This window comes from Bufo bufo, chromosome 7, assembly GCF_905171765.1.
Source record: "Bufo bufo chromosome 7, aBufBuf1.1, whole genome shotgun sequence".
Taxonomy (NCBI): Eukaryota; Metazoa; Chordata; class Amphibia; order Anura; family Bufonidae; genus Bufo; species Bufo bufo.
This window is the reverse complement of record NC_053395.1, coordinates 140,924,499-140,942,252: the sequence shown is the minus strand read 5'-3', so window position 1 is coordinate 140,942,252 and position 17,754 is coordinate 140,924,499. Positions and strand designations below refer to the sequence as shown.

The 17,754-nt window shown below is 41.3% G+C and overlaps 1 protein-coding gene across 1 annotated transcript in view; it reads left to right on the top strand.

Moving 5' to 3' along the window:
• Positions 1-17,754, top strand: part of LOC121008793 (T-cell-specific surface glycoprotein CD28-like) — a 158,465-nt gene that overhangs the window by 32,993 nt on the left and 107,718 nt on the right. The window contains exon 2 of the mRNA XM_040441487.1: positions 6,412-6,519. Coding sequence (XP_040297421.1) covers positions 6,412-6,519 — 108 coding nt within the window. The remainder of the gene's footprint in view (positions 1-6,411; positions 6,520-17,754) is intronic.

The window sequence follows — 17,754 nt, the reverse complement described above, 5'->3', positions numbered from 1 at the left end:
GAGCCCCGACGACGGAACTCTATGCCGGAAGACAAGAACGCAAGTGTGAAAGAGCCCTTACATCATAAATCAGATAACAGGATGACAAAACAGATAATATTAAATGTAGTTACTGTGTCCTGGTATATGCCATGGGGCAGGCCATGTAGGAGGGAGAGATGACTCACGCTTGTTCTCCTGATGAAGAGGAAGTGTCACCTGAGGAAAAAGTGGCAAAAATAAACCCACTGTTGGTATTTACCTATGCGGTTATCTCGTTTTTTGAGGTCCCAAATTCAGGATAACTTACAAGTGAGGTGTCCCCCTGACGTTTGGACTGCCGCCTGCCGCGCTTAATAGGGCAGTGGGGCATCCGTGTGTTAGTCCAGTTTTTAAATGGAAGTGCATGCGCGCCTTTCCCTGTCGGGAGCCGCGTATCCGGTAGGTGGAACGCACGCTCCGCTACTTCCGGTTACACTTACCCAGACTGAATAAGCCCCACTCTACTGTGAAACAACAGAATATTAACAGGACATAATTACTTCTAGGTTGTAGCTTTTCTGGTCAGGGGATACGAAAAAGATAGACGTTATCATCCGATCAGAAAAATAAAAAAATATTGAGATAATTTAAGATATTGTAACAGCATGATATAGCTCAGACCCTTCTAATATATATCATTCCCACGTGTTTTGGGGATAAGTAAACTTTCCCTGTCTGTTGCTAGGGCCTGCTGAAACGCATTTCTTAGTGTGGTTTTTGGATATTCCCTATCCGTCATTCTTTTGTAAAGTTTCCTAGATTCACAGTGAAAGTCGGTTAAACCCGAACAATTCCTGCGAATCCTCAGGTATTGTCCCCTTGGGATACCTCTTTTTTGTGGACTGGGGTGGTGGCTTCCCCAGTGTAAAATTGAGTTTGTAGCTGTTGGTTTTCTGAAAATTGTACTGACTAGTTTTTCACCCTGTTTACGTATTGTCACATCCAGGAAATTAATACAATCTTCGTGTATCTCAGATGTGAATTTGAGACCTATGTCATTGATATTCAAGGCATTTATAAAATCGGCGAATTCCCTCCTGCTCCCATTCCAAAGCACAAAAATGTCGTCGATGTACCTCGTCCAGAAGGCTACCTTCTCACTCCACCAAGTATGGTGGCCTGGAAAGACGATATTGTCTTCCCACCAGCCCAGGAAGAGGTTGGCGTATGTAGGGGCACAGGGGCATCCCATCGCCGTCTTCCTGAGCTGGTGGTAAAACCGCCTGCTGAACAGGAAAAAAATGTGCCTTAGAATGAAGTTAAGCAGGGTTAAGATGAAATGGTTGTGGTCCTGGAAGTGATTCCCTCTTGTGCCTAGATAGTAGGTAACTGCCAGAAGGCCCTTATCATGCGGGATGCTGCTATATAGGGACTCGACATCAATACTAGCTAGTAGGCAGGAAGGTTCAATACCCAGGGACTCAGTTTGTTTCAGAAAATCCATGGTGTCCCTTGTGTATGACGCAAGGGACACCACAAATCCTTCAATACCTGGTCAAGGTAGAGACCGCAGTTTTGTGTGATGGAATTTACACCGGATACTATCGGTCGACCCTTTAGAGGGGTCGTCCCCTTATGGACTTTGGGAAGTTCGTAAAAGGTTGCGATCTGCGGCTTACTTGATAATAAAAAGTGGTATTCTGATTTTCCGATGACCCTATGCTCCAATCCGGTCTCTAGGATTTGTTGGAGTTCTGTTAGATAGTCATCAGTCGGGTCACCAGGCAAAATTCGATATCCACTTTTATCCCTCAAAAGATCCATACACATTTTTTTATACATATCATGATTCATGATTACCAGGTTGCCCCCTTTGTCGGAGGGCTTGATGACAATGGAATTGTCTTTCTCCAGTGTCCTCAAGGCCTCAAATTCCCCTTTAGTCAAGTTTCTGCCATGTGAGGGGGATATTTTTATTTTTTCCAATTCTGTGGTAACCAGTCGTTGGAAGATGTCAATGTGCTCATAATTAAGTTGTGGGGGCATTTTCCTACTTTTTGGATGCAGTTTTGTGAAGGGACCTTCTCCTGTTTTTTTACAACCCTCCTCCCATAAGTCCATTAGGATTGCAAGATCTGCCAGGTCGCAGTCCTGTATCCCTAATCTATCATGGGATTGTTGATTTGAGATGTCATAAAAAAAAAAAAAAAGGTTTAGTGGGGTGACAGAAGCCCATTAATCTTGATCACGTTCTGAATCAATGTTAATTGATAATCATGTGTCTTAGGACTTTAACCCCTTAGGGACTTAGGGCGTACCGGTACGCCCTGTTTCCCGAGTCCTTAAGGACCCAGGGCGTACCGGTACGTCCTAACTTTAAAACGCGATTGCGGCGCGGCTTAATCGGAACAGGATGTCCGCTGAAATCATTCAGCGGGCATCCTGTCACAATGCCGGGGGGGTCACGCGACCACCCCGTGTCGGCGATCGCCGCAAACCGCAGGTCAATTCAGACCTGCGGTTTGCGGTTTTTACCTGGTGCGGCAGCGGTGGGCGGCGGTGCCATCGAGTCCCCGTGCGGCTGTAGGAGGGACCCAATGTCATGGAAGGCAGCGCGATGTCTAAGGAAGGCATCGCGCTGCCTTCCAGTGACGAGCCTGTGAGATCCAGCCCCTGGATCTCACAGGCTGGAAGCTGTATGAGTAATACACACAGTATTACTCATACAGCCAATGCATTCCAATACAGAAGTATTGGAATGCATTGTAAAGGGGATTAGACCCCCAAAAGTTCAAGTCCCAAAGTGGGACAAAAAATAAAGTGAAATAAAAGTTGAAAAAATAAAGTTTTCCCATCAAAAAATTAAAAGTTTCAAGTAAAAATAAACAAAAACGTCATTTTCCCCAAATAAAGTTAAAAAAAATTGGTAAAAAATAGGGGGGGAAAAAAAGTATACATATTAGGTATCGCCGTGTCCGTATCGACCGGCTCTATAAACATATCACATGAACTAACCCCTCAGATGAACACCGTAAAAGATAAAAAATAAAAACTGTGCTAAATAAACAATTTTTTTGTCACCTTACATCACAAAAAGTACAACAGCAAGCGATCAAAAAGGCGTTTGCCCACCAAAATAGTACCAATATAACCGTCACCTCATCCCGCAAAAAATGAGCCCCTACCTGAGACAATGTCCCAAAAAATAAAAAAAACTATGGCTCAGAATATGGAGACACTAAAACATCACATGACCTAACCTCTGAGATGAACACCGTAAAAAATAAAAAATAAAAACTGTGCTAAATAAACAATTTTTTGTCACCTTACATCACAAAAAGTGTAATAGCAAGCGATCAAAAAGTCATATGCACTCCAAAATAGTGCCAATCAAACTGTCATCTCATTACGCAAAAAAGGAGACCCTACCTAAGATAATCGCCCAAAAAGTGAAAAAACTATGGCTTTCAGAATATGGAGACACTAAAACATGACTTTTTTTTTGTTTCAAAAATTATATTATTGTGTAAAACTTACATAAATAAAAAAAATGTATACATATTAGGTATCGCCGCGTCCGTATCAACTGGCTCTATAAAAATATCACATGACCTATCCCCTGAGATGAACACCTTAAAAAATAAAAACTGTGCTAAAAAAAACATTTTTTGTCACCTTACATCACAAAAAGTGTAATAGTAAGCGATCAAAAAGTCATATGCACCCCAAAATAGTGCTAATAAAACAGTCATCTCATCCCGCAAAAAATGAGACCTACCTAAGATAATCGCCCAAAAACTGAAAGAATTATGGCTCTCAGATTATGGAAACACCAAAACATGATTTTTTTTGCTTCAAAAATGAAATCATTGTGTAAAACTTACATAAATAAAAAAAAAATTATACATATGAGATATCGCAGCATCTGTAATAACTTGCTCTATAAAAATATCACATGACCTAACCCCTCAGGTGAATACCGTAAAAAAATAAAAATAAAAACGGTGTAAAAAAAGCCATTTTTTGTCACCTTACATCACAAAAAGTGTAATAGCAAGCGATCAAAAAGTCACACACACCCCAAAATAGTGCCAATAGAACGGTCATCTCATCCTGCAAAAACCATACCCTACCCAAGGTAATCGCCCAAAAACTGAAAAAATTATGACTCTCAGACTATGGAAACACTAAAACATGATTTTTTTTGCTTCAAAAATGAAATCATTGTGTAAAACTTACATAAATGAAAAAAAGTATACATATTAGGTATCGCAGCGTCCGTGAAAACCTGGTCTATAAAAATATCACATGATCTAACCTGTCAGACGAATGTTGTAAATAGCAAAAAAAATAAACTGTGCCAAAACAGCTATTTCTTGTTACCTTGCCTCACAAAAAGTGTAATATAGAGCAACCAAAAATCATATGTACCCTAAACTAGTACCAACAATACTGCCACCCTATCCCGTAGTTTCTAAAATGGGGTCACTTTTTTGGAGTTTCTACTCTAGTGGTGCATCAGGGTGGCTTCAAATGGGACATGGTGTAAAAAAAAACTGTCCAGCAAAACCTGCCTTCCAAAAACCGTTTGGCATTCCTTTCCTTCTGCGCCCTGCAGTGTGCCCGTACAGCGGTTTACGACCACATATGGGGTGTTTCTGTAAACTACAGAATCAGGGCCATAAATATTGAGTTTGGTTTGGCTGTTAACTCTTGCTTTGTAACTGGAAAAAAAAATTAAAATGGAAAATCTGCCAAAAAAGTAATTTTTTTTAATTGTATCTCTATTTTCCATTAATTCTTGTGGAACACCTAAAGGGTTAACAAAGTTTGTAAAATCAGTTTTGAATACCTTGAGGGGTGTAGTTTATATAATGGGGTCATTTTTGGGTTGTTTCTATTATGTAAGCCTCGCAAAGTGACTTCAGACCTGAACTGTCCCTAAAAATTGGGTTTTTGAAAATTTCTGAAAAATTTCAAGATTTGCTTCTAAACTTCTAGGCCTTGTAACATCCCCAAAAAAAAAAAATATCCTTCCCAAAATGATCCAAACATGAAGTAGACATATGGGGAATGTAAAGTAATAACTATTTTTGGAGGTATTACTATGTATTATTGAAATAGAGAAATTTTTACTTGGAAATTTGCAATTTTTTACTAATTTTTGGTAAATTTGGTATTTTTTTTATAAGTAAAAATGATTTTTTTTACTTCATTTTACCAGTGTCATGATGTACAATATGTGACAAAAAAACAATCTCAGAATGGCCTGGATAAGTCAAAGCGTTTTAAAGTTATCAGCACTTAAAGTGACACTGGTCAGATTTGCAAAAAATGGCCAAGTCCAGAAGGTGAAATAGGGCCGAGTCCTTAAGGGGTTAATGCTTTTTGGAACATGAAATTTTCACCTTACTGAGGGTCATGCCATATACAGGGACATGTTCATATTTATTGTCTCCTGAAAGATGTTTTCTTGTTTTTGGATGTTTTTAAATGGTCTATGTCTATGTCATCTGCTTAAATAAAGGATCACTATTATTATTCTTTGTATTTGGTGAGGTGCGCCACTTGCATGTGCTTTCTTTTCTTTTGGTTTATAAACTTTGACATGTGTTTAAAGAGTCAACAAATCTATCAATTTGGCACATCCTTAGACTATGTATATCTAAAGGTCGTTTAGATATACATAGTGCTCGCTTGTTCATTGGTTGATCACCAGCACTTTTTACACAGAAGAATTTTCAGGAACAAGTGTTTCCCCAAACTAAAGGACTTTTAGTTCACACTGTGTAAATTTCAGACTGGATTAGTAAATCTGTGCCCAATGTATTTCTTTCTGCTAGGGGCATTTTCTTTCATCTGTGATAGTGAGACCTTTTCAGAGACCAATTAAAATCTTGTATTGTTGTTGAAGTGGATGTGGATCGACTGTGTCACTTGAACAGATTTGACTTAGGACTACTCCTAAGGGCAATATCTTAAGTGCTAGAGGGTAGCCAGCCATTGGCTGGGGAAGTTTAGGGTGTGAATGCACTGGCCCTTTAAGAGCCAGAGAGAGAGAGTGTGCCCTATGGGCAGTGAGAGGCATATGTGGCAAGAAGCAGGCTTCAGCTTGCGTGGGAGGACAGTGTAACTCTTGGGCCGGAACTGACTGGCAGGGGGGCCAACAGCAGTGGGCATGAACCAATGACTGCTTGCATAAGATAAAGCAAAGTCATACATTTTGACTTCAATTATAAACTATATTATCCAAGCAGGTGACAGAAGTGTTGATAAGAGAGAGTGGATCTCATTAATGTCCTTCTGGAAGGATTGCTACTTCTTTATAAATAGTTTCAGATACTGATTGATCAGAAGTTAGACTTAGTGGGTATTGACACAGTGTTGTTTTGTTCACAACATCTGGTCTAACTGGAGATGGGTATAGCAACATCTACCTTTGCTTTGCAGGGCTTGTCGTCGTAGGAGAAAATGGTGCCACAGGTGTTCACAGCTCATGCTTGGTCCCGGAGAAGAAGGAATCACAACATTTTAACGGACAACTTCATCTGAGCTCCGGTAAGCCTTCCATTTGCTATGTGTTGCTGTTCCTTACATGATGCAAGTGCAAGTCTTCTCAAGACTGTCTCAAGACTGTGGGAAAGATAGCTGAGGTAGGGATGGATGAAGAATTGGTGTAATGAAATCCATATGCTACATAGACTCATACAGGGAGTGCAGAATTATTAGGCAAGTTGTATTTTTGAGGATTAATTTTATTATTGAACAACAACCATGTTCTCAATGAACCCAAAAAACTCATTAATATCAAAGCTGAATATTTTTGGAAGTAGTTTTTAGTTTGTTTTTAGTTTTAGTTATTTTAGGGGGATATCTGTGTGTGCAGGTGACTATTACTGTGCATAATTATTAGGCAACTTAACAAAAAACAAATATATACCCATTTCAATTATTTATTTTTACCAGTGAAACCAATATAACATCTCAACATTCACAAATATACATTTCTGACATTCAAAAACAAATCAGTGACCAATATAGCCACCTTTCTTTGCAAGGACACTCAAAAGCCTGCCATCCATGGATTCTGTCAGTGTTTTGATCTGTTCACCATCAACATTGCGTGCAGCAGCAACCACAGCCTCCCAGACACTGTTCAGAGAGGTGTACTGTTTTCCCTCCTTGTAAATCTCACATTTGATGATGGACCACAGGTTCTCAATGGGGTTCAGATCAGGTGAACAAGGAGGCCATGTCATTAGATTTTCTTCTTTTATACCCTTTCTTGCCAGCCACGCTGTGGAGTACTTGGACGCGTGTGATGGAGCATTGTCCTGCATGAAAATCATGTTTTTCTTGAAGGATGCAGACTTCTTCCTGTACCACTGCTTGAAGAAGGTGTCTTCCAGAAACTGGCAGTAGGACTGGGAGTTGAGCTTGACTCCATCCTCAACCCGAAAAGGCCCCACAAGCTCATCTTTGATGATACCAGCCCAAACCAGTACTCCACCTCCACCTTGCTGGCGTCTGAGTCGGACTGGAGCTCTCTGCCCTTTACCAATCCAGCCACGGGCCCATCCATCTGGCTCATCAAGACTCACTCTCATTTCATCAGTCCATAAAACCTTAGAAAAATCAGTCTTGAGATATTTCTTGGCCCAGTCTTGACGTTTCAGCTTGTGTGTCTTGTTCAGTGGTGGTCGTCTTTCAGCCTTTCTTACCTTGGCCATGTCTCTGAGTATTGCACACCTTGTGCTTTTGGGCACTCCAGTGATGTTGCAGCTCTGAAATATGGCCAAACTGGTGGCAAGTAGCATCTTGGCAGCTGCACGCTTGACTTTTCTCAGTTCATGGGCAGTTATTTTGCGCCTTGGTTTTTCCACACGCTTCTTGCGACCATGTTGACTATTTTGAATGAAACGCTTGATTGTTCGATGATCACGCTTCAAAAGCTTTTCAATTTTAAGAGTGCTGCATCCCTCTGCAAGATATCTCACTATTTTTGACTTTTCTGAGCCTGTCAAGTCCTTCTTTTGACCCATTTTGCCAAAGGAAAGGAAGTTGCCTAATAATTATGCACACCTAATATAGGGTGTTGATGTCATTAGACCACACCCCTTCTCATTACAGAGATGCACATCACCTAATATGCTTAATTGGTAGTAGGCTTTCGAGCCTATACAGCTTGGAGTAAGACAACATGCATAAAGAGGATGATGTGGTCAAAATACTCATTTGCCTAATAATTCTGCACTCCCTGTATGAGTGGCACATATGACAGTATGCATGGACAATGGATAAATACAGGTGCATCTCAATAAATTTGAATATCATTAAAAAGTTAATTTATTTCAGTAATTCAATTAAAAAAGTGAAACTCATATATTATAAAGATTTATTACACACATAGTGATCTATTTTAAGTGTTTATTTCTATTAATGCTGATGATTATGGCTTATAGCTAATAAAAAAAAACGTCATTATCTCAGAAAATTTGAATATTGTATAAGACCAATAAAAAAATGAGTTTTAATGTAGAAATTTGGGTCAAGTGAAAAGTATGTACAGTTTATGCACTCAATGCTTGGTTGGGCCCCATTTGCATGAATTACTGCATCAATGCAGCATGGCATCAACCTGTGACACTTCTGAGGTATTATAGAAGCCTTGTTGGATCTGAATTCTCTTCCTATTGACAATACCCAATAGATATAGGGTTTAGGTCAGGCGAGTTTGCTGGCATATATGTGAGTTTCACTTTTTGGAATTAAATTACTGAAAATTAATAAATTAACTTTTCTATGATAATCTAATTAATTGAGATGCACCTGTATATATTGTACAGGTGGAAATAACGCAACAACCAAATCACATGTCAATGGTGTGTAAGCCTATGGGATCTGAAGAATCATATCCAGCTTCAGGGAGACAGCAGCTGGTGAATGGAAACAAAGTTGATGGAGATTCAGAAAAGTTCATGTGAAGTTATAAAGGAGAAAGTACTTTATTAATATCAAGGTTATATAAGTCTCTGTTTCCTGAGAAAGAGGTTTACACCATGAAACACATTTTAAGCTTTAAAGGGGTATTTCTAAATGCTGTGAGCCTCAGTAGGTGTTTGAAGTCTGGTCGCAGATGCATGGAATTTTAAATAGCCATTCCAGAAGGCGGCAGTGTCAATGAAGTCAAGGGAGGAGGAGGAGCTGACAAATCTCATGAAATGAGATGTTTAGCAGAATTTTTTAGCAGACTCCCTACAATTAATTTACATATGGTGCAAAAGACTTTTGGCCTGTCCTCAGGAAATCATCAATCAAGGTCATCAATATATTATCGTGGGGGTCCGACTTCCACCACCCCTGCTGATAAGCTGTATAAAGAGGCTGTGGAGCTCCATGAGCGCCTAAAGGGGTTGTCTGGGATTAGAAAAATATGGCTGCTTTTTTTCCAGAAACAGTGCAACACCTGTCCATGGGTTGTGTCTGGTATTGCAGCTCAGCCCCAATGAATTGAATAGAGCTGAGTTGTAATACCACACACCACTTGCGGACAGGTGAGATGCTGTTCCTGAAATAAAAAGTATATATAATTTTTCTGATCCTGGACAACCTCTTTCTAGGCCATATGACTAATGTCACTGTACATCAGTTACATGGCCTGGGCACAGCTTAGTCCCATCCAATGAATGGTGCTGTGCTTGGTAAGCTGCACGAGAGATGAGTGTCACTGCTTCCTCAAACAGCTAATCAACAGAGGGTACTGGTAGTTAGACCCCCGCCGATCTCATATTGATGACCTATCTAATATTGGTCACCTCACCTATATGGTAGAAAATGCCAGAAAACGCTTTCAGGCAGGGTTTAAGAAAACTATTGATGAGAATGAACAATCTTTTGTACGCTGTACATGACATATATACCACAGATTGTGCTGACTTGACAGGTTCCCATTAAGAGGCCAGAGGCCTTTATTAAAGGGGGTATTTTAGGAGCTATAAATTACCTGCTACCCATTGCATATGGGATAATAACTAACTAATCAATAGAGGTCTTCCACTAGGATCCCCAACAATCTCAAGAATGGGGGCCCCATAAACCCATTCTAACGTGAGGTCGGGAATGCGCCCTGCCATTTCATTCATTCCCTAGGGAACTCCTGAGAAAGTCAAATATAGTGTCCACTTTTTAATTACATGATGTTGGTTGTTCGGACATAAAAGTAGATTCAGAATTCTGCTGGATACCAGCGAGCGGAGCATTGTGTGAGCCTAGTTACACTCTTATAACGTTGCTGTTAGATCACATCTGACACCAGGATGGAGCTTAAAGACCCTATGGATATTATAGAAGGGGTCCACCAATTGGGCCCCCCTCTATGAGGCACAGCAGAGGTCTAATTACAAGCAACAGCTAGCTCTCTCTGATGGACTTGAACTGCCAAGTGTATTGCATCTTCTCCATAGCAATATCGTCTGTTTGCTAGGAGCTTGACTAGCTGAAATGACAAGGATTGTTTTTATTTTAATTTTTTTAATTAAGAGATATATACTTTTGTTAAGAGTCTTCACCGTTTCAAAACCTCTGCAGAATCCTATACCAAAACACATTTTGTTTTTCTTCACCTTTGTATTGTGGTTTAGTTAACTGCACATGACTTCCTGTGTTAAAATTGGGTTGAGGTTGTTACTTAACCGCTGCTTTTTGCAAAATAAGCAGTCTGGATTAGAGTTTATTACATTGTCAGGGAAGACCCTTGAAGAAGAGGAAGTAGATTGTTCCCATAAGCAGAGGGGTCTTCCATATGATAAAGTAAAACTGTGGCTGCTTAAGTTAACCGCAACTATATGTTGCAAAAAAAATAAATAAAAAACTTTCATTATAAGTAGAACCAGATTTCACGTAGATATACTTTAGTAATACAGAACAGTGATACATCATAAAATGAAATCACTATTTAAATACCTTGTATTCATCCATGTAGTTTTTCATTTGTTCTGTAAACAGAAAATATGAGCTCTACTGTATACATCATGGTATAATCTGGGTTTAGTACTAGACAATTTTTTTTTAAAGCTGGCTGTCTAGGTGGTAAATATAAACCCAGCTCCAGGCTAACTACAGCCAGGTCCATAAATATTGGGACATCGACACAATTCTAAATTTTTTGGCTCTATACACCACCACAATGGATTTGAAATGAAACTAACAAGATGTGCTTTAACTGCAGACGGTCAGCTTTAATTTGAGAGTATTTACATCCAAATCAGATGAACGGTGTAGGAATTACAACAGTTTGCATATGTGCCTCCCACTTGTTAAGGGGCCAAAAGTAATGGGACAGAATAATAATCATAAATCAAACTTTCACTTTTTAATACTTGGTTGCAAATCCTTTGCAGTCAATTACAGCCTGAAGTCTGGAATGCATAGACATCACCAGACGTTGGGTTTCATCCCTCGTGATGCTCTGCCAGGCCTCTACTGCAACTGTCTTCAGTTCCTGGTTGTTCTTGTGGCATTTTCCCTTCAGTTTTGTCTTCAGCAAGTGAAATGCATGCTCAATCGGATTCCGGTCAGGTGATTGACTTGGCCATTGCATAACATTCCACTTCTTTCCCTTAAAAAACTCTTTGGTTGCTTTTGCAGTATGCTTGGGGTCATTGTCCATCTGCACTGTGAAGCGCTGTCCATTGAGTTCTGAAGCATTTGGCTGAATATGAGCAGATAATATTGCCTGAAACACTTCAGAATTCATCCTGCTGCTTTTGTCAGTAGTCACATCATCAATAAATACAAGAGAACCAGTTCCATTGGCAGCCATACATGCCCACGCCATGACACTACCACCACCATGCTTCACTGATGAGGTGGTATGCTTAGGATCATGAGCAGTCAGCAGTTCCTTTCCTTCTCCATACTCTTCTCTTCCTATCACTCTGGTACAAGTTAATCTTGGTCTCATCTGTCCATAGGATGTTGTTTCATAACTGTGAATGCTTTTTTAGATGTGGTTTGGCAAACTTTAATCTGGCCTTCCTGTTTTTGAGGCTCACCAATGGTTTACATCTTGTGGTGAACCCTGTGTATTCACTTTGGTGAAGTCTTCTCTTGATTGTGGAATTTGACACACATACACCTACCTTCTGGATAATTTTCTTGATCTGGCCAACTGTTGTGAAGGGTGTTTTCTTCACCAGGCAAAGAATTCTTTGGTCATCCATCACAGTTGTTTTCCGTGGTCTTCTGGGTCTTTTGGTGTTGCTGAGCTCACCGGTGCGTTCCTTCTTTTTAAGAATTTTCCAAACAGTTGTTTTGGCCACGCCTAATGTTTTTGCTATCTCTCTGATGGGTTTGCTTAGTTTTTTCAGCCTAATGATGGCTTGCCTCACTGATAGTGACAGCTCTTTGGATCTCATCTTGAGAGTTGACAGCAACAGATTCCAAATGCAAATAGCACACTTGAAATGAACTCTGGACCTTTTATCTGCTCATTGTAATTGGGATAATGAGGGAATAACACACACCTGGACATAGAACAGCCAATTGTCCCATTACTTTTGGTCCCTTAACAAGTGGGAGGCATATATGCAAACTGTTGTAATTCCTAAACCGTTAACATGATTTGGATGTAAATACCCTCAAATTAAAGCTGACAGTCTGCAGTTAAAGCACATCTTGTTCGTTTTATTTCAAATCCATTGTGGTGGTGTATAGAGCTAAATATGTTAGAATTGTGTTGATGTCCCAATGTTTATGGACCTGACTGTATTACAACACTGCAGTAATGCTAAGAATTTGCCAAGATGTGGTAGCTTTAGGCATAACTATCAGGGTAGCACAGCTGCTTTGGGGCCCCAGTGACTAAGGTGGCCATCTCCACTCAGATATATGTGCAGTTTTTTATGTGTATGGACAATAAAAGAGTGCATTACTTTTTGCTTTGTTCCTGTGCTGTGGCATCATTTCATTACATCACCATGTATGGTATATCACACTGTTGTGATATCACTGTGATATCATTGTGAACATTATGCCTTGCTGTACCTTCACAGTGTACGTTATATCAGCATTGTGACATCACTGATTCATTTCTGTACATCACCAAGTGTATTATCATACTGTTGTGATATCACTGTGAGTCCTATTGCTGCACGTGAACATCATTGTGAACATTATGCCAGTCCATACCTTCACATTGTATGTTATGCTTACGCCCCTGATTAGAAGCAGAGTGAGCGTCACTTTTCATCATTTAACGTCGGCATTATCTTATGGTTTTATAAATGTACAATACAAATAAAAGACTAGGACCATTTTTATGCTATTATGCTAAGTCAGCCAATGTTATGAGGATTGCAGTTTTGACTATTACTTGAAAAGGAAATAAACAATACACCTATACATTACTCCAGAACCTTCAAAGCAGTCTGTAATAACTTTGTATACCATCTGCACTCAAAGAGGTGTGGATTATAAAATGAGCCAAAGAGATAGTATGACAAGATGAATAAGCAAGTGGATTGTTTTGTTTTAATTACCCACAAGTCACAAAAGATGCTGAAAGTGGTCCCCTGTTCACGTCTATGCATCTTTGGGCACGTCGGGTTATGTTGGCTGATACTGCTTGCAGCTCTTCAACAGTGATACTGTGGATAGTGTTTTTTATTTACTTTTGTGATTTTTTCCTTGAGTTCATCCATGGTATGTGGATAGTTAGCGTACACTTTCTGTTTTAAATTTCCCCACAGATAAAAATTGCATGTGGACCAGTCTGTGGAACAAGGTGGTCATAACCCCTTGCTCACTCCTTCACTCCTCTGTAAACAGTTTATGAATCCATGCCAGTGAGTTCTGTGATATTTGGCATGTTGCTGTGACCGGCGTCACACAAAGGGAGGGAAATGGGAAGGCCCTGTCCAAGCGAGAGGGAAAGGTGGTGACCCCTGACTCACCTTGCGGCTGGCACCTGACTGCCCTGACGTCCCTAGACGGGTTCCTCACCCGTACGCCGATCACGTGCCTAAACCCTGGCTTTCCCTAAGATGAGCCCTATGTAGTGAACTGGGCGGTGGGATCACTAGTCCGCACCACTGACACCAAGGAGAGGACAGACAATACAAACAAACATATAATCCCAGGTGGGCGACAACAGCAGACCACCAAGGCCCAACAGGGATCCTGAGGGTAACGTTCTGGAACAACAACCAGGGATCACAGCTACACAGCTCCAGTGGGTCAGTATAGAAGTCCAGGCAGGAAGCTCTATATCTGGCAACCAGAGAAGTGAGAGAGGGGAATATAAGGAGGTTAGAAGTGCTGGACAAGAAACAGCTGAGGAGAAGAAGCTACGGATCCCTGAGTGAGCCAAAATGGGTTGCAAGGCAAACCCAGAAAGCTACCATTACGAAACAGCACGTCTTTATACATAGAACGCGCAGCCACCCGCTGCAACTTCCTGACCCCGGGTATAACGGAGTCAGACGTGGCTCTTGACACCCTCATGACAGTACCCCCCTCTCTACGAGGGGCCTCCGGACACTCAGGACTAGGTCTCTCAGGATGAGAGGCATGAAAAACCTCAGACGCTGGAACCCACATTCTTTCCTCGGGACCGTAACCCCTCCAATGCACCAGATATTGAAGAGAAAGGCGGACCCGACGAGAATCAACAATTTTGGATATTTGAAACTCTAGATTACCATCCACAATAACAGGAGGGGGTGGCAGCGGTGATGGTCCTAGAGGTGGAACAGTAGTCGTTTGAGTAACGACTTATGGAAGACGTTATGAATTTTAAAAGTCTGATGTAGCTCCAGGCGAAAAGGCACGGGGTTAATGATGGCTACTATTTTGTAAGGACCAATAAACCTAGGACCCAGTTTCCAAGAGGGAACCTTTAATTTAATATTCCTAGTAGATAACCACACATAGTCATTCACTCCTAGGTCCGGACCTGGCGACCGTTTTTCATCAGCAATGCATTTATATTTACCTCCCATATTTTTCAAATTAGCTTGCACTTTCTGCCATACAGATGAAAGAGACGACGACGAAAACGGTTCCTCTTCGGGAACCCCAGAAGACCCCCCCTCTTTGAAAGTACAGAATTGGGGATGAAAACCATATGCACCAAGAAATAGTGACTTTCCAGTAGATTCCTGACGGCGATTATTTATGGCAAACTCGGCTAACGGTAAATATGATGACCACACCTCTTGGTTTTCAGACACAAAACATCTTAGATATGTCTCAAGGTTTTGGTTGGTACGCTCAGTCTGTCCATTCGACTGAGGATGGAAAGCTGAGGAAAAGGACAAGTGTACCCCCAAACGGGAACAAAAAGCTTTCCAAAATGTAGAAATACACTGGGTTCCCCGATCCGAAACAACATCGGAAGGAACCCCGTGAAGCTTCACGATTTCACTGATGAATACCTGAGCAAGTGTCTTAGCATTAGGTAGTGCGGGTATCGCAATGAAATGTACCATTTTGCTAAACCTGTCCCTACTACCAAGATAACTGTTTTACCCGCAGACAAAGGTAAGTCAGTGATAAAATCCATTGACAGATGTGTCCATGGCCTATTGGGAATGACAAGTGGCAATAAAGACCCTGCAGGATGTGTATGAAAGACTTTCGCGCGCGCACAAGTAGAACAAGAAGACACAAAATCCATTACATCCTGACGCAACCTTGGCCACCAAAAACGACGAGACAATAGCTCCAAGGTTGCTTTACTACCCGGGTGCTCAGCAAGTGCCGAATTATGATGTTCCTTTAATAATTCGAGACGCAAGTTCAACGGTACAAACAATTTCTCTGAGGGGCAAGAGATCGGGGCGTCCCCCTGGGCCTCTAACACCTTCCCCTCCAGAACAGAGTGTACCGCAGAGACAACCACTCCTCTTTGTAGAATGGGTACCGGATCACTCACATTACCCCCTCCAGGGAAACAACGAGATAATGCATCTGCCTTGGTATTTTTTGCCCCAGGACGATAGGTAATACAAAGTTAAACCTGGTAAAAAATAGCGACCACCTAGCTTGTCTAGGGGTGAGACGCTTAGCTGATTCGAGGTACAGAAGGTTTTTGTGGTCCGTAATCACAGTGACGGGGTGGTTTGCCCCCTCTAAAAAGTGACGCCATTCTTCAAACGCTAGTTTAATAGCTAATAGTTCCCTATTGCCAATATCATAGTTCTTCTCTGCTGCAGATAGTTTTTTTAGAAAAGAAAGCACAAGGACGCCATTTGCCAGGAGACGGACCCTGAGACAGCACAGTCCCCACTCCCACCTCTGACGCATCTACTTCAACAATAAAAGGCTGGGAGACATCAGGTTGGATTAGTACAGGTGCCGAGGTAAACCTCTCTTTTAGAGAGGAAAAAGCAATTTTAGCGAAGTCAGACCATTTAGAAAAATCAGTCCCCTTCCTAGTCATGTCAGTAAGGGGTTTTACAATCACCGAATAATTTTTAATGAATTTTCTATAGAAATTTGCGAAGCCCAAGAACCGTTGCAGTGCTTTGAGGTTCTCAGGAAGATCCCAATCTAAAATTGCCTGGACCTTCCTAGGATCCATACGGAAACCTGAAGCAGATAATAAATAACCTAGGAACTGTATTTCCTGAACGGCGAAAACACACTTTTCAATTTTAGCATATAATTTATTCGTCCGTAGGACCTGCAGTACCTGTCTGACATGCACCTCATGTGTTTTCAGAGCCGACGAATAAATTAAAATATCATCTAGGTATATCACCACAAACCTGCCGATAAGATGACTAAAAATGTAATTAACGAAATGTTGGAAGACAGCAGGAGCATTGGTCAGACCGAAAGACATGACTGGATTTTCATAATGCCCCTCAGGGGTGTTAAAAGCTGTCTTCCACTCATCCCCTTCCTTGATACGAATCAGATTGTAGGCCCCCCTAAGATCAAGTTTGGAGAACCACCTAGCACCCGCAATCTGATTAAACAGGTCAGGAATGAGAGGAAGAGGGTATGGGTCTCGGATGGTTATCCGGTTTAATTTGCGAAAATCTAGGCAAGGACGCAGGCCCCCATCTTTCTTTTTAACGAAGAAAAACCCTGCAGCCACGGGTGAAGAAGAGGGTCTGATGTGTCCCTTAGCCAAGCTCTCGGAGATATAATCTTTCATGGCTTGTCTCTCTGGACCCGAAAGATTATATAACCTGGTCTTGGGTAATTTTGCACCGGGAATCAGGTTAACCGGGCAATCATAAGGACGGTGAGGTGGTAACTTCTGACAACCCTTTTCAGAAAAAACGTCCTCAAAGTCCGAAACAAATGTAGGTAGGGTAGCTATGGAGGCGACTAAGCAATTGCTATTTAAGCAATTTTCTCTGCACTGCTCACTCCACTCCAATATCTCCCTGGCCTGCCAATCCACCACTGGATTGTGCGCTACCAACCAGGAAAGACCCAACACCACCGGAGTGGGAAGCCCCTCCAGAACATAACATGAAAGCAACTCGTTATGGTGGTCCCCTACCCGAAGGTGTAAGTTATGGACAATGTGAGTGAGGTTTCTCTGAGACAGAGGAGCAGAATCAATAGCGAATATGGGAATAGGTCTCTGTAGCGTACAGAGAGACAAACCCATAGTGTGGGCAAAATGGGCATCTATCAAATTTACTCCTGCTCCACTGTCTAGAAAAAAAGAAATAGTCTCCGTCTTAACGCCAAAAACAACAACCGCTGGCAACACAAATTGCGATGTTCGGATGGAGGAAACGTATACCCCCCGGCTGACATCCTCCACACAGC